Below are 21,547 nucleotides of genomic sequence, written 5' to 3' on the forward strand. Positions count from 1 at the left end.
TGTCTTTAATACACCAAACTCATAAAACAACTCGATACAACAAACTTTTATTTCCACGTGTATAAAATACATCAAGACACATAAATCGGCTTTTCTTTCCCTTATGAGTTTAAAAAAAAGATGAGATTGTTCAATCACATGCAGCAGAAACGGAAGAAAAGCAGAACCTAGTACACGTAATATGGCAGGAATATATATGATAAGATAAAGTGAAAGTAAATCAGGTAGAAAGCAGAAGTAAAATACAGCAGAGGATCTTTGGAAGCACGTCGCTGCAGAGGGAGAGAGGATTAGTGGTCAAAAATTAAGGGTTTATTTTTATTAAAATACTGTTTATCTTTGGCACAACAGTCTTCAACCATGCTCCTACTTTCTAAACTATAGATTAGCAACTAAAACAAAATTTAAAAAAATAAACCAATTATGACCAAATGAAGCAAATTCTCTAATAACGTTTTTCTGATTAAATAAATTTGAGCATTTCTTTTAGTAAGAACTGAGGTTTCACTTAAAAAAAACAAAAACATTTATGTACATATGAAATTATAATCATCGACTTGTAAATGCCAAAGGAGTATTTATGCCTCTAATAAAAACAGTGAACAGTGTACGCAGCTGGGAGCTAACAAAAGGAACCGTGGCTCAGCTTGACTCGCTTACATCCTCTACAGACACCAAGTACAGTAAATTGCATTGACATTTACTAAAGAGTAACTTATAAACATACATGGTTGATTGATTTGAGAGCTTAGAAAACCATGCAGGACAGAAAGGAACGATCATGCACCCGTGGTTTTAAAAATCGGCTGAAACTGAGCCTACTTTCTACCGTTAGACGTATAAATATTAGAGGGGCTTCGCCAGCAGCTCGTCTAGAGGAAGTGTAGCCCTTACAGCCTCGGTGGAGCCCCGCAGCTCCTCACAGCTCGTCTCCTGTGTGGCCTCGCTTGAAGGCGTCGCCCGTCAGCTTCTCCTGCGCCTCCTTCATCCCAGACACAACTGACGGAGGAACCAGAAAGCAAACATATCAGCGAAGAATCATCCGAGTTTCTGCTTCCAACGCCACACGTTTTATTGTAATCTTTCTAAGTGTGCTTGGTGCGACAGCGTTTCAGGGGCTTTGTGGGTAGACAAACGACAGAGTAAATTTCTGCAAAAAAAAGTCCTCACATTTTGAGAATCTCAAAAATGTTCTAAATAAAAAAACTGAAAATTTCTGATTTTGAAAAGTCAAACATTTGTGAAGGAAATTTCTGATATTTTTGTTTGACATGTCTAAAAAGTACAACAAAAAACTAAGTTTTCTAAGAAATAATAATTCTGACCTCCAAACACCAAAAAATTTGCAAGAAAAATCTCTGGAAATTTCTGAGATTTCTGTTTGAAAAGTTAAAATCTCAAATTTTCTTAAAGAAAAAAAAAATTATTTAATTTAACTAATTTTATAAGTTAATTTCTTTTAGTATTAAATTCTAAAAAACTCAAATATTTGATTTTATTCTCAAAAGTTAAAAATTTGAGCATAAACTTAAATTGTCTTTAAAAAAGAAAACATTTAAAATGTCTGAGTTTGAAAGTCAAAAACTTACGAGAAAAAAACTCAAAATTTGAGATTAATCTCAGAAATTTTCTACAAACTTATAAATATGAATTTTAAAAGTGAAACATTTTTAACTTTTCAAACTCTGAAATTTCCAAGTTTTTTGGCAGAAACTTTGTCTCTAATGGCCCCAAAACGCCGTTGTGTCTGGGTTTGTTAATTTTTTTTATATTAAATTGTAAAACCAGTGTAAATTTTGTTTTTCACTCATCTAATTTCCTACATTTTTCAAGAATCTGCTGCACTATAATCAAGTAAACAACTGCATAGAAAAAGTGTGGAAGAAATAAAATCACCCAAAGTACAAAGAATCGCCTCCAGAAATCCTGTGGAACCACAATCAACACTTTCAAGGTTTAAATCAGTTTGTTTGAATTTGCTGAATCAATTTCTTTCACCTTGTTCTGCGCTGCTGTAGAAGTATTTGTAACTGGGATTCCCGTTCCTGTTGGTGATTTCAGGATGAACTTTGCCACTGGGATCTGAGGACAGAATAAGAGCCACACAAAAATCTCAAATATAAACAAAACAATAAAAGTTCATTTTTATTTTATCCTTAAGCATTGAATCAAATGTATAAAATCAATGTTAAATAAAATAGAGCTCATTTTACATCTTACAGATTTAATAAAAGAAACAAGCAACTCATTCAAGAAGGTATTGAATTCACTTTGCAAAAAAATGTAACAATCGAGGTTGGTGGCTACAACAAATGTAAATTTGTAGTTAAACAGCGATTAAATTTAAGAAATTTTGCAGTTCAAGTGACTAATCAAAAAAAAAAAAAAAAAAGTTAAATTGGTAGAATTTAGAGCAAAGTTTCCCAAAGTGAGGGTCGGGAACCCCAGGAGGGCCACAGGATGCCAACTTTGAGGTCAGAAGATGATTTTCAGAATCACAGTGATGTGTGAGCCCTGAGGTTTATGGCAAAATGGGAAAAAACTAAATTATTGTATTAAATATGAATGAATTATGAAATGAATGTCCTATTAAATAACTAAATATCCCCTTTAAATAGAGAAATTAAATTAGAAATATCATCTATTTAAAAATCCATGAGTAGAACTACATCCTGCACAACTTTTACACAAGGTGAGAAATACTTACTTTATTATTAAGCTAAGTTCCAGTGCAGTAGAATTGAAAATTTTATTTTTGTTTAACCGGGAAATGTTCGCTTGTTCTACAAAAAATGCAATAAAAACTAATTATCTCTGCAGATATTCTCTAAAATGTTCTCAGACATCTTAATAATCATAAAATGCAAACACTATTTGCAGCTTTTGAACATCTTTCTTGCTGGTTGTTTCTTTCGTCAGACATGTTTGCAGCTTCACTACAAACTGCAGCTTTTTTTGCAGAAACATTCCTGCAACAGGAATCCCAGAGGTTGTTCACCCAGACAACGATTTTCATACCGAGGAAGAGAATTCGAGGAATGTATCCGCCGTCCGGGCTGAAGGCCTGATCCTTCGGCTCCTCTTCATCCTGTTCAGACAGCAGAGACATTTACACACCGACTGCATGGAGTGCGAGCACTGTATGGAGCTAAATTGTGGCCATAAAGTTGAGTTTGTTGCTGATTTTTATCAGTCTTTTTGAAACTGAAGACCTTTTTTTTATTTTTTTACTTTTTTCCCCGGTTTCAAATAAATTTTCCACTTTACATTTTTTTCAGCTTCGTTACTTTTCAAATGTTTTTTTGATTTCAGAATTTCAGCATCAACATTTTTTTTAATTTCAAATGTTTTTCAACTTCAAATTTCTCCAAATCATGGAAGATTGAAAACTGAGTTACATTTTTTCTATTTTCAAATACTTATTTTCAGTTTTAATATTTTGTTTCAATGTTTCAGTTTCTAATAATTTTTCCCCATTTCAAATATTTAAGTTTTTAGTATTTTTTTCAGCTCCAAATATTTTCTGTTTCTAATCTTTTTCACTTTTAAGTCATTTCTTTATCCTAAATGTTTTTTCTAGATCCACATTTATTTTCCAATTTCAAAATTTTTCCCCCAATTTCAAATATTTCTTTTAGTTTCAAAATTTTTCGGCATCAAATATTTTTTCTACTTTCATTTTTTCTTATCAGATATTTTCAGTTTTACATGTTTTTCAGCTTCAAATCGATTTCAAACTGAATATTTTTTTTCAGTTTCAAATCACTTTGATTTTTTTCTAGTTTCAGATGTCTCTCCCCCTCCCTCCAAGTCTTTTCAGCTTCAAATAATTTTTTTCCGCTTCAAAGTCTAGCTCAATAAAAAGATGGACAAGTTTTTTGAAAAAGAAAATGAAGAAAGTGAGGCGAGAGTAAAAAGAGATGTGCTGAAGATGCAGTCCTTTCTTACCTCCAGGTTCACCATTATAAAGTTGTGTGCCAGTTCTGAGATTTCCTTGGATTCAGCAAATTTGGGCTTCAGCGCTGAAAATACAACAGTGGGATCATTTAGAAGAAAAAAATCACTGCTTTTAGTTTGTAATTAAACATCTTTAAATCTTTCAATTTTATAAATTTGATCCTTAAAATGCTAATTGAAAACATCAAAATACCTAAACTATGTACAAATGCTTTCACTTCATCTAGTGCTTAACAACATGGCTGAAACATGCATCACAATAATATCAATCAATCCCAAAAATGATCAATATCAATGATTATAAGCTTTTTGTTGTTTTAAACATCTGAAATACAGGCACAAATGGTGACATGACCTCTTGTTTTATCCACAGTTGTTTAATATTCAGCAGTTATGAGGCACAGCGGTGAAACTTTAAACTACTGCTGTGTCAGTTACCTAGCAGGTTGTTGCCAGGTAACCAAAGAATGAGCGAGTTGCTAGGTAACCAAAAAGATTCCACCAGCCTCATTTAGCTGGCAGTGAGAGGTGGAGCAGCTAACGTCCCAGAATGCAGTGCGGTTCCGGATGTGTTATGTATTTATTATTGATCATGTGTCTATTGCGATATTTATTATTTATTTATTGTCAAGTCTTAAGTTTTCCAACATCTTTTTCAACACACTTTTCTTTTGAAACTATTTTCAACCCTGACTGAATCCCAAAATACAGTTTTTGCGTCTCTTTTTTTATTAAGGACTCATTAAAAGAGCAGTAGCTGCTCTCAACCCCCTGCAGTAAAAAAAAAAAAAAAGGGTAAACGGTTTTATACCTTTACAGGCTCCACACCAGCTCTTGTGGATGATGACCATGACTGGGAGCCCGCTGTCAAAGCAACAACATGAGATCAGAAAAGAGCTGCAGCTAAATGAAAAAAAAAAAAAAAAAACTTCTTTTTTAGCAGTAACAGAGAGGCCATTGTTCATCTGCTCCAGTCTGCGGCCGTCATAAAGGTGTGGTGTTCCTTACGCTTTTTAGGTCACAGGTTAATGTTTGCCCAACTAGAAATGGAGCTTCAGCTCACCTGGCCTCAGCCTCTTTCTTGCCATCTTCCAGCGTCCTCCAGTGGATATTATCTCCAAATCCTGTTGGAACAAAGAACCGGTGTCGTATTTACACACAGCAGGGCGGGTCTGAGCGTCTGAGAACACAACACCAACCTACAACCTTTTACTTTCATACAAGTCTTAAGAACTATTATTTTAGACTGCAGGTTGATTTGGGTTTTAACCAATAGCATAGGGACCAGCTGATTGCTTTGGTATGCAACACCTTCCAAAGTACACCTTAATGTTAAGACTACAACTGCAGCTGACAATTACTTTAGTTCTCGATTATTCTGGCGATTAATTGGATAAAGTAAATTGGCACATTCTGCAGATTTTAAAATGTTTTTATATATTAGAAATACATTAAAAGATGCAAATAATCCTTAATAAAATAAGACTTTTTTTTGCTTGAAATGCAACAACATAGCATTCCTTTAGTGAATGCTTTATCAGGACTCATCTGCTGATAAAATATAACTTTTTCTACACTGTATAGTGAATGTGTTGATTATTTTTTTTGGATTAAATGATTAATATTTGGATAGCAAAATGTGCTTAGTAGGCGATTTGAAGCTAAAACTACGCCACTTGAGTTCTGAGTAGAACATATTTACAGACAAAGAAGGCATTTTTGATTATCTTAAGTGCACAATGCTTAAATTTTACAAAGTTTGGGTTTAATTACTGCTCTGATTATATCGCACTTTCATAAAATTGCTTTTTTTTTTAGTCTACTCCAGTCTGTTTTTTTTTTTTAAACTGTGATTAGCTGCTTCTATTCCCTGGATGGAGACAAAAACAGAGCCATTGTTCCCAGTAACTTTGTGTTATCTCTTTGTTTTTCTTTGACTAAGAAAGTACCGTCAGGGAAACGCTTATGTGTTCACCTGTGTCTTTTTGTTGGAACACAGTCATAGACTTGGCTATTGTTGTCATTAACTCTGTGTTTTTATTTGTTTATCTGTTAAACAGAAAGCGTCCTTGGCTCTCTGCTTCTGCTTTCTAGATAAGGTCGATAACAGAACGACTGCTGCTTTTAACTACGTTTATTCTTACAAAAGAAAACAATTTGTAGGCCGTTGCTGTTATTTTATCTGTTTCTTATGGATCAGACTGGATCTGGTTCTGTTGCATGATAGTTATTCCACTCCACTTTCACCTTGTGCTTTCCAAGGAAGGGAAAGTACAACAAAAAAAATATTAAATACATCTGGGTAGCATATTAAGTTATGTAACTTTTTACAACCTGGCTTTAATTTTTGTTTTTTTTTTAATTCTGATCAAATTTAACTGTTTCAAATTTAATTTCAGTAACGAAAGTCACTTTTTTAACGAACATGTTTGTAAATCTACGTTTTAGAATAATGTACATATATTTTTTCTTTTTGAGACAATATTTGTAACTATTACATTGGCAGTAAAAACCAGGCAAACCAGAAATACTGGAAGTGAATATCTGTCCGCGATGAAAAACGTTTTGAAAAGCCTGCAAGAACGCACACATTGTGAACACTTTCAATGAGGCTACAAACATGTAACCTACTTAAATCAATTTTACTTCAAATATAAACTCACCTCTTCCATTAGCTGCTTCAACAACCTCCTCGAAACACGAAATATAAAGTAAGAACTGAAACAATGAGAAAACTATGATAGGAACTACAGACGATTGCATTTTGGCTACCTTTCTTCTCATACAGTTGTTGCTAACAAGTAATGGTTAGCGATCACGACCCGGATGTCCAACCAGAAACGTTTCACAATAAAAGTAAGTTTTCTTATGCTGCGTTCCATTCACCTGGAAAATCAGACACGGCTATGAAAATGACGTCACCTCCAACCAGTGGTATTTGCTATTTTTAACACTCCGTGAGCAGACTAGCTTCAATGTATTCCTCTGCATTTTATCCATTTGTAATCTAACGGATTACATTTGTGAGTAGCTCTTGTACAGTGTTATCTGTTTGACTGACACAAAAACAGACAAAAATATGAATAAGGATAGTTAATTCCCCCCCCGCCCCCCTATTTTCCAGTCATGGCCGAAAACGTATCATAAACTCAAGGTTGACTGTTCCGGTTTATATTTTCCGAGCTAAGATGTGGAATTCCGACATCTGAGTGTAAATTAAACGCACCATTAAAGTTAGGAACCCGCCCCTCAAAGATGCGACATTTGCTTCTTATTGGCCCAGAGCATTTTTTCCCATTTCTCTGAAAACAGCCCACGTGACATCACATCCACACAACCGCGTGGTTCTCTGCGCTGCCTTGGACAAAGTTAAACGAGAAAAGGTCATTATGAAACCGGAAATGCATATGAAAATTTCAATTTAAAAGCTCTAACAGACTCGTGAAAACTGTTATTTTTTTACCTACTCCATGTGGTTTGATTGTGATGTACATTCTGCACAGATAAGTTATATTTTTAAAAAAAATTATCTTCAAATAATCTTGAATAATTTAAAAAAAATAAATGATTGAAAATTTATTCTGGAAATCATAACCGGAAATTAATTGTGCTAGTGCTAACTTGTGCTCTAGCCCGTGCTACTTCATTCGTAGCAAGATCTGTTCAACGGACACATAATCCTTTATTACAGGTAAATACGCCGTTTACTTTGATTAAAACACCTCGTGTGCTTATTCTATCGTTTGAATACTATCGCTAATCTTTAGAGAAGTCAGTATTAATTTCACTTTAATTATTTTGTGTTATTTTAACCTTAAAGCTAACGTTAGCCCAGTTAAGCTCGTTCTAGCAAACTACTTAGCTTAACAGCCGACGGAAATCTTATTTCGAAATAATAAAGTCTACTCAAAATCATTGTGTTGATTAAGTCCTAATTACTGAGTTTAATATCAGTGTTATATGAAGTGTTTTCAGGTTTCTGCTCAGTCATCATAAAGCAAGTTGTTTGTATATTTGTGTGTTTGTGTGAAGTCTGGTTTGGATTAAGTTTGTTTTGCTTCACAGAACACTATGAATCAAGAGAAGCTAGCCAAACTTCAAGCTCAGGTCCGGATAGGAGGAAAGGTACCGTTTTCAGTCTTGTTCGCATCTCTCATTTGGAAACCAGTTGATTCAGATTAGTTCTGCCTTGGGTCAGTTGTTTTTGTTAAGAAGTGTGTTGGTGTTTGGCACCTGCCACATTTTTCCTCCTGACCTCAGCATTTCTGTTGTCAGGCAGAACATTACCCCCTCTTCATCTGAGGCCTCTGAGGCTTTGGGCCCATTTTTCTACACACACTAGGTGGCAATATTTGTTATTTCTGGTGTACACCAACAAGCTTCTTCAGTCTTTCATCAGGTAAATTATCTGGGTTCACGCAGTTTTATACAAGTAGGAACTTGCTTTGTTTTGTATATATATATTTTTTAAACTATCACTCTGAAAACTCCAATATATCATCTTGGATAAATATTTGGTTTTAATTGCTTAGACTATATATATCCCCCGTTTGTTTGTTTTTTTACCAGTGAAAATACCTTACATTTTACATTATTGTAAGATTAAATTCTAAAAATATTATCAAAAATAACTTTTGATGGAATTTGCTGCTGGAAAAGCATTTTTTAAAGGCCCTAAATCAGTAGAAGTACCATGAATATCATCAATAAAACAGCATTTCATTTCCTTTTGGGATTAAAAGGGATTATTTGAATCTTGTTTAAGATTCAAATAAAGTATATTTGAATCTTAATTGTTTAAATGTCTGGTAGAAATACGGTTTTCTATTCTATATAATAGATCAAACATGTGATGTCACTGCTTTTGCAGAATGAAGGGTTAGAACGACCCCAAACACTGATTACTGACCAGGAGGAACAAAAAGATTAAGAAACGTTACACACAGATTCCAGGTTCAGAAATGTAAATCTAGGTGAACAAATAAAAGTTGGATAATTCATCTCAGACTAAATTTTATGTGTAAAGTCTTCGTTTTGCTCTTGGAGTAATTCTAGAAAAGTTCACCAACACATTTTGCTCCACCTGGTTCCCTGAAGTCTCAAAGCTTGAAAAATGATTTTGTAACCCGTTTCAGACTTTCAGTGAGTTTTTGTATTTGATCTTTTGTTAAATATCTTCAGATTGGATCATAATGTTTTGGCTTTTCAGATGTTTTGAGACCTACATGATGTTGCTGTACAGGTTCTGTTTTAAGTTTTCATTGTTCAGGTCTGCCAGTACTCAGGATTATTAACCTTAAATGCGGTTAATAATTCAATTTCTGATTTACTTGTTGATTGAAAATTATTTTTCTTTTACTTAATTTTGAACGCTTCTTGTTTCTTTCAACTATTTTGCTTATGAATGCATAAAAACCACTAAGTGTTGGTTTTAAAATTCCCAGTGTGTCTTTTTGGCTAGTCTGCTGCTGTTGGGATTATTTTATTTTTTAAATTTTGCACACTTGTTTATCAATAAAGTGTTCCAAATGTTTTTCACGAAATCTTTGTTGTTTTTAACCAGGTAAAAAACAGAATATATCTTTGATAAATGGGTTCAGTGTGCAGTCTAATCCTTTTTTTATATCACCTGTTGCTGTCTCAGGGGACGGCCCGCAGGAAGAAAAAGGTTGTTCACAAAACAGCAACAGCTGACGATAAGAAACTGCAGGGCTCTCTGAAGAAGCTGGCAGTGAACAACATAGCAGGAATAGAGGAGGTGAGCATCCGGCTTTTCTCTGTTTTGATATATTTTGTCTCAGAATCCTGAATCTTTTATCAAGTGTCGTGTCAGAAGACGCGAGGGAGGATAAAAGCCCGACTAAAGTGTTCCCCAGTCGTTTCATCATCCGCTTTATTTTTAGAGAGCTTTCAGAAAACACAAAGTACAAAAATAAAAAAGCGCAACTCCTCAAATGCATTTGGTGTTAAAACAGACTGCTGCTCTGATTTTCCCTCGGGTCAGGATAGACGCTCTAATCCCGACTCTTTCCCTTTTTTCTTAAGGTGAATATGATCAGAGACGACGGGACGGTGATTCACTTCAACAACCCCAAAGTTCAGGCTTCGCTGTCGGCCAACACCTTCGCCATCACAGGCCACGCCGAGACCAAGCAGCTGACGGAGATGCTGCCGGGCATCCTGAGCCAGCTGGGGGCCGACAGCCTCAGCAGCCTGCGCAAGCTAGCAGAGCAGTTCCCACGGCAATGTAAGAGCAAACGAACTAAACTGATTAATGTGTAAATTTATATTATTAAACAAATTAGATTAGTGAGGCATATTAAGAAAAAAGAAAGGAAGTGTCAAACACATATGTTATTTTTTAAAATTTGATTTAATTAGACGATGCCTTCTTGATTGCAGATTTGGAAAAAATAGGATCTGAGCATTGAAACCAAATAATTAACGTTTAAAGTGAATCCTTTCCCTCGTTTCTCAAACAAACATCCTGCAGACACAAACAGACTCTACCAGCTGGTTTTGGATGAATTTGGACAAATGTGAACTTTTTAGACTTTCAAGCTTTTGCACATTTCTTTGAAGACAAACTTTTGCATTTTATTTGCGTAGAGTCTCTGAATGCCCAGAGGAAACATTCAGCAAACCTCCAGCTGCAAGAAAAGCAGAGAAAACTGTTTAAAGATTGTTGAGAAGACGATGGAAAATTAGGGCTGCAACTAACATTTATTTTAGTAATCTATTGATTATTTTGATGATTAATCGGGTAAGAAAATGAGCACATTCTGCAGATTTTTCATTTAATCATTATAAATATATTAAAAGATACAAGTAAACAAATAATTAACTTTTTTTAATAATAAAAAAGTAAATTATTAAAAATGTAATAACATAGCATTCCTTTACTGCACGCTTGATCATCTGTAATAAAATATCTGCAGCTAAAAAATACTTCATGTGAAAAGATCTGCTTTTTTTGTCAATAATTTAATAATGATTGATAGGAAAAAGGTGATTAATAGGATATTTTTTTATATATATAGAGAGAATTTGAAGCTAAAACTGCAACTTTATGAGTTCTGAGTAGAAAATATTTGTAAATAAAGAAATGTGTATATTTTTTGTACAGTTTTGGCTTAATTGCTGGCATGTTCGTGTATTACTGTTAATGATTAATTACTAAATTAGTTTGTTTCAATAATTGATTAACTACAATTAGTTGTTTCAGCCCTACATTTAACACTTAATTGTAATTTTAAAATTCTTGCTTGTTGTTTTTGCAGCAATGGAGCTGAAAGCTGTGAAAGAAGAAAATGCAGAAGAAGAAGACGACGATGTACCAGGTAGAGATTCAGACAATTTACAGCAACTTGAGACGTAGAGAATTAAAATATAATCTCTTTTAGTTTCTTCTTAGCGTTCATTTATTTCTAACACATCATTTTTTCTTTTACGCCTCACAGATCTTGTGGAGAACTTCGATGAAGCATCCAAAAACGAGGCGAACTGATGACATTCTTCTTCTTCAGCCTGATGTTTTATATATCTATTCTCTTTTTTTTTTTTGTTTTGTTTTTGTTTTTTTAAAGTTTTGCAGACTTGCAAAAGTCATTTCCTCTGGTGGGGAAACTGTTTAAGGTGCAGTGCATCACCTACAGATAAGTGAATCATTTAGTGTCGACGTTCTGCAGAAACAGAAACATCATACAGAGTTTTGCTAGAAATTGTGACACTCAAAAGATTCACAACTACTTAGGAAATAAGCTTCTGACGTGATGAAACAGCTGGTATTTAAGAGATTCTTTAAATGATGATTAAAGTTAGTGAATGATGTAAGTAGCGTTATAACAAGGATTGTGCATTTAATAAAACCATTTTGGGTTATTCATGTTTCATTTTATTACTCTTATTTTATCCAACAGAGCATATTTCCCTTAATATCTTCCCTTATCAGCTGCTTGTTTTTAAATTTAGCAAAAATATTCAGATTTCTCAATTTTTCCCATTTTTTCATGTTACAACTAAAAAATTTAAGTGTTTTTTTTTTCTTGTGGTTTTCAAAGTTTATTTAAAAAAATAAAAGTTAATGTTGCTTTTGTATTAAGCCCCCTTTAATCCGATGCCTTCCAATAAAACATTTTTTATTGATGTAATTTAGTCTCAGACAGTTGGGTAGCAGCTAGTTACATTTACTTGAGTAACTTTTAAAAAATTTACTTTTAGGAGTATTTTTATTACGCTGTACTTTTTACTTTTACTTGAGTAACTTTATTATAAAGTATTTTTACTCTTACTTGAGTAAAATTTCTGCATTTTTACCAACTGAATGAAAAACAAACATGTTTTAACCAAAAACTCACCAGATACAGACACACTCGTGCAGTTTTTGTTAGTTTCATAAGTTTTTTATTTTAAAAAAAATATTTGGAAACATTTTCTTTTTCCTGATTTTGATATTTTTTGTTACTTATATGAATTATTGTAATTTTTGTGCTTAAAATACCAAAATTTTCACTTAACTTTACATTTTGGCCTGTCTGAATATGTAATTTTTAAATATTAAATGATTGATAACTTGATCGGTTAATCAGTACTCGAGTAAACTTTTTACCAAATACTTTCCAAGTTATTTTTTTCAAGACTACATTTTACTTTTACTCTGCATCCTGAAGATCAGAAAACACAGCAGAGACAAAGATGTGGAGAAATTTAAAGCAGGGTTAGTGTAGTAAGCAATAAAACAAGCTTTGGTGGAGGCAGCATCATGCTGTGGGGATGTTTGTTCCTACAACAGGAAAGCTGATGAAGGTTAACGGAGCAAAATGCAAAAAAACGTGGATGAAAATTTTCTTCTTGCACTTGAGTTTATTAAGCAACATTAGAGTAAAAATAAAAAGTTAAAATATTAATAATTTATAACCCTAATGTATGTGTATCTGTAGAATTTATTGTCCCTGGAGGAAATATAGGTGCAGCAGCAGTAAAATGGCAATAAAATAATTTATAAATGCTAATTTGAAAGAGGAGGGCTAACAGTGTCTGAATGGCTTTTCCACACTACATCCTGTTTCATTGATCACCTCTCCGTATCGATGCTGCATCCTGCTGATCAATGGCTCCGCTCGCTCTCTGCTGTCATCCCCGGAGAGGCCTGACTGAGTATGAAGGTTACTGAATGAGTCATTTCTTGTTTTATTTTTTTCTTTCTGGCTCCGGGAGCGGGACGGAGCTGTGGATCCGCCCCGGGCGCCTCACACCACCTCACCTTCCGCCCAGACTGGGCCGACATGTCCCTGCTGCTGCAGCGGCTGGACCCCGGAGCAGAGAGCGGGGCTGCGGGGAGCAGCAGCAGCCTGAGCTGCCCGGGTCAAGTTTGACAGAGAACCGCCATCAAAGCCGGAAGTCAACCACAGACACCTACACAATAAAAGCACGAAGCATTTCGTAATACCGAAATCGATCACTATTTTTTTTTTAAACTAATTTTATTGCGCATAGTCAGAGGTGGGTAGAGTACTCAAGAAATTGTACTCAAGTAAGAGTAGTGATGACACATTTTTACTCAAGTAAAAGTAGAATGTATCTATATAGGATATTACTGAGTAAAAATGTATGAGCTACTGATCAAATGATCAATCATTTAATATTTAAAAATTACTTAATCAGACGGACCAAAATATGAAATTAAGTGGAAATTTTGGCATTTTAAGGACAAAAATGACAAAATTAGGCAAAAGAAAAATTTTCCAAATCAGTTTCTTTCAATAAAAAACATATGAAACTTTAATAAAAACTGTAGGTGTGTGTCTGGTGAATTTTTTGGTTAAATCATCTTTGTTCTTCATTCAGTGGGTAGAAAATACAGAAATTTTACTCAAGAATGAGTAATGGTACTTAATAAATTACTCAAAAGTAAAAAGTACAGTGTAGCAAAAATACTCCTAAAAGTTTAGGTTTTTTTTAAAAGTTACTCAAGTATATCTAATTAAGTAAATGTAAGTAGTGTATTTCAGGAAAAACACTAGATATGTCAGCCTTTACTTTTAAATATAGAAATTAGAAATTTTCCAACAGTAAAAGCCCTGACCTTATTACTCTGTATTATACGATCTTTAGATCTGGTCCTCACAATCCTTTTTTAAAACCTCTAACATATTATGACCATTTTGCTTTGTATAAAGGATTTTCCCATTAAAGATGGTAAAAGTACAGCTGCTCATAATATTAGCAAAAAGTCATTGAGTTGGGAAGTGAATTGTTACATTTATTTGAGTAACCTTTTGGGAAAGAAAAAGAAAAGTTTTGCAGGAGTATTACTATTATTGACTAACTTTAAGGTTTGCTACGCCTACTTGAGTAAAATTTCTGGTTACTCTATTGGTAACTTCACTGAATGATGAGTAACATTGTTTTAACCAGAAATTCACCAGACAAAGACACACACACTTTCAGTTTTTATTAAAGCTTCTTCATATTTTTTAATTGAAGGAAATTGATTTTGAAATAGAATGTGTCTTTTGCCTGATTTTGTTATTTCTATTAATCACTTTAATTTTGATCTGTAAAATACCAAAATTATTCCCACTTGTATTTTGGTCTGTTTGATATTTTGATCTTTAATCTGAGGAGCCTTTTCACCAAATTTTTTTTTTTTTTTTACTTTTGCTTTAATAATTTCTTTGATAGGTACTTCTTACATTTACCTGAGTAAATATGTGTTAAAGTACTAGTGTTACTCTTACTAGAGTACAATTTCTGGGTACTCTATCCTCCTCTGACAGCATTATTCATCAAGTTTGTAAGCAAATAAGGAATTTAGCCCTGCTGGTTTGGGCCTTACACTCTACTTTCTGCTCCCTCACTTTTCCAAAAACTGGGCGGTTGAATCTTGATGGTGATTAAATGAACACAGGTGGACTCTGATAATTGGTTGTTCTGGAGGGTGTCATTGTAAAGGGGGGCTGAATAAAAATGTGCATAATACTTTCTGATTTTTATTTGTAAAATAAATGTCAAAACCAATCTAAATTTTTTTTTTTTGCACTTAATTATTTATGTTGGTGTAAAATGAAAGAAACAAAAAACTATTACTTTGAAAGGTAAAACCGGAAGTTGGAGGTGTCCATTTTGGAACTTTTAACATTTCTCCCTATTTTCCCAGTATTGAACCTTTTCGGGGGGAGGGATCCTCTGCACAACTACGGCAGGATAACGGCTGTACTTTTCGAGTAGTGCTGTTCGGGTCGAGCAGACGGCAGAGTCGGAGAGAGTCTAAACGGGGAGACTCAAAAATAGCTTCCAAAGGCGATTAGCTATGACGGGAGGAAACACTGGGGCTCCGCGGGAATCTACGTAAAAATAAGAGGATGAGGAGGATTCCTCCGGTGAGTAACTGGATTTGTTTTTATGGCATTTCGCCGCTCTGCTTAGCCCCTCCAACCGCCATTGCAACGGCAACTTGGTGTTAGGAAAGTGAGTGGACGGTGTTGGTAGTAATTATTATTATTATTTGTAAAGTGTGAGGAATCCCGAAAAGGTGCAGTTAACGGTCACTGATTTCTACGCCAATTACACAACACGCTCTGCGTGGCGTTTCAAGCTGTAGCTGTAGTGCTAGCACATGGAAAAATAAATGTAAAAAAATAAAGGAAAACACCTCCATTTGATATCGGGTTTAAGTTGAGCCGTTTTGAGGTGACCATTATAACCGGAATCCAACAACGTGACCACCGAGTCGGTGGCGGCGTGAGTGTCCGCGAGAGCAGCGAGCTTCTGCCGTCATGCCGCGCACGACTGCCCGCTGAATCACCGGAGCCATTTAACCCAACCGCTTTATATCCTTTTTATTACCCAAAATGAACAAGCCGAATTATAATGATCACTTCTGATTTTATGTCACATTTTGTGCGAAACTTATCGGTGGCCTTTTCTCGTGTGGCGGTGGGAACAGATGTGAATAAAGTCAGCTAAAGCTAACACAACAGAGCAAGTTCTTGCAACAAACAAACGCAAAACTGCAGCGATTTCCTTCAAATTTGCAGGGTCGATGTAGCCCTGCAGTTTTGTTTTCCACCTGTTTACCTTTGCTACCTTTGAAATATTTTTATGCAGAGATGCAGGGTTTGGCCTGCAGACACAGCTACAGTGTCACTTCTGGTTACATAACCCCAGCTAATGGTCACCTATGTGCTCATAAGAGTTGATCTCCTCCGGTCATCAGGCTGTTGTTGAGGTCAATATGTGGAGTTATGAGTAAACACGGCCTAAACCAGAGCCTACTTTTATTGTTTTCATTAATTCAGACATTAAAAAGTCCATTTTAGACAGAGGAGAAAGCAAGCAGCCTTCCAGGATTCCTAGGCAGTCTGGAAAGTATGAAATTAGATTCAACTATTTTCCACATCTGCTTAGGGATGGAAATAAAAGGAAATATGTGCATTTACTTTGCTCACATCTCTGTCCTCTTATTGATGCGTTTATGTGTCCATCCATCCATAACATTTATTTTTTGTTCTGTTCCAAAAGTTTGCAAGTTGGGGCTCTTAAAAACTTTGCCTAAAAATGATAACCATCTTTTTATTTATAGATCTAACATAACAAATGCAGGTTTTCAGTAGTTTTTCCTCTTTTGTTGTGGAATAAATGCATTGAATTTCCACAACAAAAGATGTGTTTTGGACTTATTTATACATCTGAGAGAAGAAAATGTATTTATTCTGGTTTTGGTTGCTCTTTTTTACAGTTTTACATTTTTCTTTATTTTAAAGTAGGGATGCACAATATATCAGCACAAACAAAGGTATTGGTCAATATAAAAAAAATTAAAAAAATTTTTAAATCACTGGGCTTTTTTATCGGTCCAATAAATAAAATTGATCCGATATGAACAACCAGTATTTATTTTTATCTTGTTGCCATCTGTTTCTGGGCTTTTTGTTCTCCAAAGTTGTCGAAACAGCAGAGAAATATGTATGTATGATATCAGTACATATCAGTAGTCAGCCATAAGATCAATATCAACATCAGATATTGATATTAGTCCAAACTTTCATGTCGGTGAAAACTTATTTTAAAGGATTTGTCAAATGTATAATTGGCTGAATCCCATCAGCAGTTTAGTAATCAGTGCAGCTTTGATGTGTTTCTTCTAAAAGCAGATACTTTTTAGTGATGCATCGATAAATCTGCCCTAATTTCCTTAATTTTGAAAAATCTGTGATGGCCGATACTTACATGTGCAGTCAATCTCATGCACCAACCTTATCTATTTCGGCAAAGGTCTAAAAATCAACCCATCCTCTTCTGTTCTCCTGAGAGAGGTTTGACTGACAGACCAGCCCACCAGGTCATGTTTGGATGTTTGCAGCTTACGATAGAAACCCCACTGTTGCCAACTCAATGAATTTCTTGCTACTTTTAGCAACATTTCAGACAAAAAAACCCCCCAGAATCATAAGGTCAAAAGATTGTTGATCTGCGATCGGCCAGGAAACTGCTATCGGTGCACCGCTAATGCTTTTTTAGCAAAGTTTTCTACACTGAACTGCTGCCATCTCTGTTGCCTGAACTAACTGGCAGTTCTTTCAGGACATGAAACATAAACTGGACATTCGATGAGGGTTTCTGCTGTCGTTAGAGAAGGTGACACCGAACCTCCATCTTAAGGTGGTTTTGAAAACCCAGAGGGGCTCATTGAGTCGAGCGATCCGGCAGGCGCCCAATCAGGCTGCGGTGTGTGCAGAGCGTCCCCAGATGTAGGTTACTGTACGCTTTCAGAAATTATTACAAGGCTCTCCCTGATGGCAGCTCGTCTCCCAGCGCCGCCTTTATTGTCTGGAGGTGGTTAAAGTAGATCAAAACCTAAAGCGGAGAGCTCGTAATCACTCCTGACAGTTGCTGTGAAGCAAAGCAACTCTCTCTACTTCTATTTTTTTTTCCTCTTCCTCTTAAAAATTCAGTGGCTTTAGCTTTCCGACCCCACCTGTCTGAGCTAAACTGTAGTGGGGTATTCCCCTCTTGTGCATTTTGCTTTAATTTACCACAAACACACAAAGTTTCCGTGGGTCAGAGACGGACAACTCCCAGCGTTCTCCAGAATTACATAATCCGCTTGTCACTCAGTCATGAGACAGCGTTGTTAGAAAGTGATGTCAGGCCATTCTTAAACGGAGGAAGTGATCATTTGAGGTTTCCTCTGTCCGCCCTCAGTAGCCATCGTCTGGCCGTGTTTGGATCTGAAAGCGCTGCTTGGCAGGATGTGAACTTGCCGACCCGGCATTTCTGTTGTTCTCAGGAAAAGTGTAGGACGGATCCTGAAGTATGGAAGCTAAACGCCTGAATCGCCATCATTTTGTTTGTCATCCATTTAATCTGCTACTTTATTTCCTTCCTCCCAGTTACTGGTCCTCACCGCAAAAACACAAAATCTTATTTTGTCTACTTTCTAGTGGAAATATCTTGGCACACTTGAACTAAGTCAAAACGAACTTACAAGAAACTTTTCAGCAAGAGATAGGCGCTTGTCTCATGTCAATAACTCCTTAATATTGATTAAAAATGACTTGTTCCATTGACAGATAATTCACTTATAACAAGACATTTTTCTCATGTTCTAAGTGAATTTACATTAATAGTTGGAACTGCAACTTCCTGTAGGGACTACGTATTTTATCCTTCTTTGTTTTGACTGTCAGAATTTACAAACTAATGTAATTAGTGCCATTTTATAGCACAACCAAGTAACTATGTTTCCTTCAGTTGTTATAAAAATCCTGTATATATCGAATATGACTTAAAATAAATTTTACTTTCTGATTTGATGCCTTGAAACTCTCTCTTTCTCAAACTCCGCCTTCAGGAAGTCATCACAGCAAGGTTCCTCTATTAAAATGTTTACCAGCGTTGCTCTGAGAAGTAGCTCATATAATGAGCTCAGCAGTTCCACTAGATGTTTGCTAATTGCTGCTGGCTAGTCTGAAGGAGCTGCTCTGTGAAGCGGAAGCTCAAAAACTTGGAAACTGCTTCTCTGAGGAGGAGCTGCGCCTCAAAGGCGGGGCTAGGTCCACCCAGGCGTTTTGCACAGCTGAATGGTTGCCATGGAGTTTAAAGGATTTTTCAAACGTGTACGAAACACTCCAGTGTGTTCATGTAATAAAGGGGAAAAAAAAAAGTATGATTGAATGGCCCAGAAAAACTGTAATCACTAGTCATCCTGGGCTGACACAAGTCCATCTGATTTTCTAATGTCTGCAGAAATCCTCCATGTTGCTCCAAAATCAGCCAGTAAAAGTCCCAGAGGAAATGCCTCAGGACTTCATCATCATCATCTTCATGCTGCTATTCACAGCTTGCTTTACTCCCTCTGAAAGCCTCCACTCCGTTGCCTTTTTAAGACATGTCTGGACAGAATGAACGTGGAGTAAGAAACGGATAATTGAGATCATTTACACCTGAATTAACAATTATCTTTTTGAAGGACATTCTGAACTTCTCCAGTTTTTATCCAGATAAAAAGTAAAATCACAACAAACTTTGATGTGTTTGCCACAAATGCAAAATAATTTAATTTTACGAATCAGACAGAAAAGTTGTCTGTGAAAAAAGTTTTTGAAGCATTTTTCTTTAAAAATGAACATGAATAAATGTATAGTTACTTTAGAGCAGGGGCGTCAAACTCAGTTTCATTTTGGACCAAATCAAGATCATGAATGTTCTGAAAGAGCCGGTTGGGCCAGAATGTATTGATAAAACCCGTTAAAATGTTTCTCACCATTTTTGCAAAGAAAATCTGCAATAAACTCTCAATTACGCATTAGTGGGAAAAAGTGCAGGGATTTGTTGATTTTGCATGAATTTCCACAATAATTTACAAGAAACTGGATGGACTAATTGATGCAATTTGACAGTAAACAGATAAAAACTGCTTTGAATTGATTGATAAAATAATATTTAAGCACATTGTTATCTTGACGATTCTTCATATGAGTCCAGAGGGCCACATAAAAAGCTATGGCGGGCCAGATTTGGCCCCCGGGCCTTGAGTTTGACACATTAGAGTCTAAAAGTTTATTATTTTTATCTTGTCATTTAAATTGTAAATTTGTGGATGTTCTTGGTTGTTATCAAACATTTTGCATATAACACAGACGTCAAACATCGCCATCACACTTTTTCCCTTGAAAAGTGTCAGGTTATGAAGTGTTTTCTTTGTTGTTTTTTTCTGTATATATATTCAACTTTTTCTAAAGTGTATGTTGTCTTGAAGCTTCAAGAACCAGAAGAAACTGAATCTCTTGCAGAGATTATTCCTGCGCTTTTCCTATGCGCCGCTGCAGTCATAATTTGTCTCATTTTTGTAAAATAAGACCACGTTATGGCAAAAATATAAGAAAAAACAGAACCTAATGTGGAATACGAGTCTTCTTTATGTTTGTAGATCTCCTTTTGAGTTTTTACGATCCATCTTTCTAAGCAGGCTGCTGAGAAACCCAGACTTCTCCGGCTCTCTTTAATACTTTATAAGCAGAACAATTTGCAGGGCATTTATTCTTAATTTGACTGGAGATTGTGGACCGTCTTAAGAGTTTAAATTAACTTGAGGCCAAAGCGAGTGGCTTACTGACCCAGATTCTGGCTGCTTTTATCTGGTTTTTTGATTTGTCGGAACAGAAGTTGGAATTAAAAACATTCATTTACAGTAATGAGACTCTCAGCAGTAGGTCTGGATGCAGATGTCATGACTTCTGCTTTTCAACCATGTTTGGTTTTAGAAGGAAATTATAAAGTACACGGGAACAGGGCAGGAAAAATATTGAGAAATAAATAAAATAGCACTTCTAGCATGAGGGACTTGGTGTGTGTGAGGAAGCGAACGTGTGTTTCCCAGTCAGGAAACAAACAGGAAACTGTCTTGTTCTGACAGCATGGAGCTAATGAACTGTTTGGCATCTCGGTTGGTCCGAGTTCCCTCGTTGTTTATGGCCTCGTCTCATTTCATTTGGCAGCCATGAGAGCTTTTCCAGTCAGGTGGGATTCCTCACATCGCAAAAACACAAAACCTTACCAAGTATCTTTGGTTTAGTTTCTACTGCAGGGGTGTCCAAACTTTTTGTCACACGGGCCAAAATCATAAAGTCAAAAGGACTGGAGGGCCAAATAAAGCTGAACAAATAAAGGGTTCAGGTTTGTTACTGGGAAGGGATGTGTAAATTATTCTAGATCTAAAACTTTAAAAGGATTTTGCAGGTTTGTCTCTTGAAAGACATTTAGCAAATTTTCTCGGTATCAATTAGAAAAAAGAACCAAATTTAGTCAATTCTGATCAATAAAATCAGGATTAACTAAATTTAGCCAAATTTAATAGATTAATTAAAAGCCGATTTGAGTGCACCAAAATTTGCTTTTGAATAAAAATCACTGGATAGATGTGTAAAAAGCAAACGACCTGGTTATTTAAAGACAATATGGTGATTATGATTCTGTCAATATATTGATATGCTTTGTCAATATATTGACAACAGTAGGGGAGGAATGTTGTTTCCTGTTGTTATATTGAAAGGAAATGAAATCTCTATTTGGAACATGTAAAATATCC

The 21,547-nt window shown here is 35.4% G+C and overlaps 3 protein-coding genes across 3 annotated transcripts in view; 2 read left to right on the top strand and 1 right to left on the bottom strand.

The window, feature by feature from the left end:
• Positions 1-31: 31 nt before the first annotated feature.
• On the bottom strand, positions 32-6,789 carry txndc12 (thioredoxin domain containing 12 (endoplasmic reticulum)). Its single transcript, XM_014976282.2, has 7 exons — positions 6,621-6,789; positions 5,021-5,081; positions 4,769-4,821; positions 3,949-4,022; positions 3,019-3,088; positions 1,999-2,082; positions 32-999 (listed from the first exon to the last, which is right to left on the bottom strand). The coding sequence occupies exons 1-7, from the start codon at positions 6,739-6,741 to the stop codon at positions 920-922; spliced, it is 543 nt and encodes a 180-aa protein (XP_014831768.2). The 5' UTR covers positions 6,742-6,789; the 3' UTR covers positions 32-919.
• A 757-nt stretch (positions 6,790-7,546) lies between these two features.
• On the top strand, positions 7,547-11,838 carry LOC106909812 (transcription factor BTF3 homolog 4-like). The gene is made up of 6 exons (XM_014976283.2): positions 7,547-7,648; positions 8,023-8,082; positions 9,602-9,715; positions 10,003-10,204; positions 11,238-11,297; positions 11,418-11,838. Exons 2-6 carry the CDS (start codon positions 8,029-8,031, stop codon positions 11,462-11,464), a joined length of 477 nt encoding a protein of 158 aa, XP_014831769.1. The 5' UTR covers positions 7,547-7,648; positions 8,023-8,028; the 3' UTR covers positions 11,465-11,838.
• Positions 11,839-14,348: 2,510 nt separating this feature from the next.
• The window catches only part of zfyve9a (zinc finger, FYVE domain containing 9a), a 43,411-nt gene continuing 36,212 nt past the window's right edge, over positions 14,349-21,547 (top strand). Inside the window, exon 1 of the mRNA XM_088014586.1 lies at positions 14,349-15,338. The gene's annotated coding sequence lies outside the window, so the exon portion shown is untranslated. The remainder of the gene's footprint in view (positions 15,339-21,547) is intronic.

Source organism: Poecilia mexicana, unplaced genomic scaffold (genome assembly GCF_051168715.1).
Source record: "Poecilia mexicana isolate PSO_F unplaced genomic scaffold, ASM5116871v1 scaffold_17, whole genome shotgun sequence".
NCBI lineage: Eukaryota > Metazoa > Chordata > Actinopteri > Cyprinodontiformes > Poeciliidae > Poecilia > Poecilia mexicana.

Bases quoted from the DNA above. Each gene is read 5' to 3' on its own strand.
- LOC106909812 (XM_014976283.2), top strand. From the start codon at position 8,029: ATGAATCAAGAGAAGCTAGCCAAACTTCAAGCTCAGGTCCGGATAGGA. The intron at 9,716-10,002 runs GTGAGCATCCGG...TTTTTTCTTAAG, and splicing joins ACATAGCAGGAATAGAGGAG to GTGAATATGATCAGAGACGA. The intron at 10,205-11,237 runs GTAAGAGCAAAC...TTGTTTTTGCAG, and splicing joins AGAGCAGTTCCCACGGCAAT to CAATGGAGCTGAAAGCTGTG.
- txndc12 (XM_014976282.2), bottom strand. From the start codon at position 6,741: ATGAGAAGAAAGGTAGCCAAAATGCAATCGTCTGTAGTTCCTATCATA. The intron at 4,023-4,768 runs GTATAAAACCGT...TTGTATTTTCAG, and splicing joins CTGGTGTGGAGCCTGTAAAG to CGCTGAAGCCCAAATTTGCT. The intron at 3,089-3,948 runs GTAAGAAAGGAC...CTGTCTGAACAG, and splicing joins TTATAATGGTGAACCTGGAG to GATGAAGAGGAGCCGAAGGA.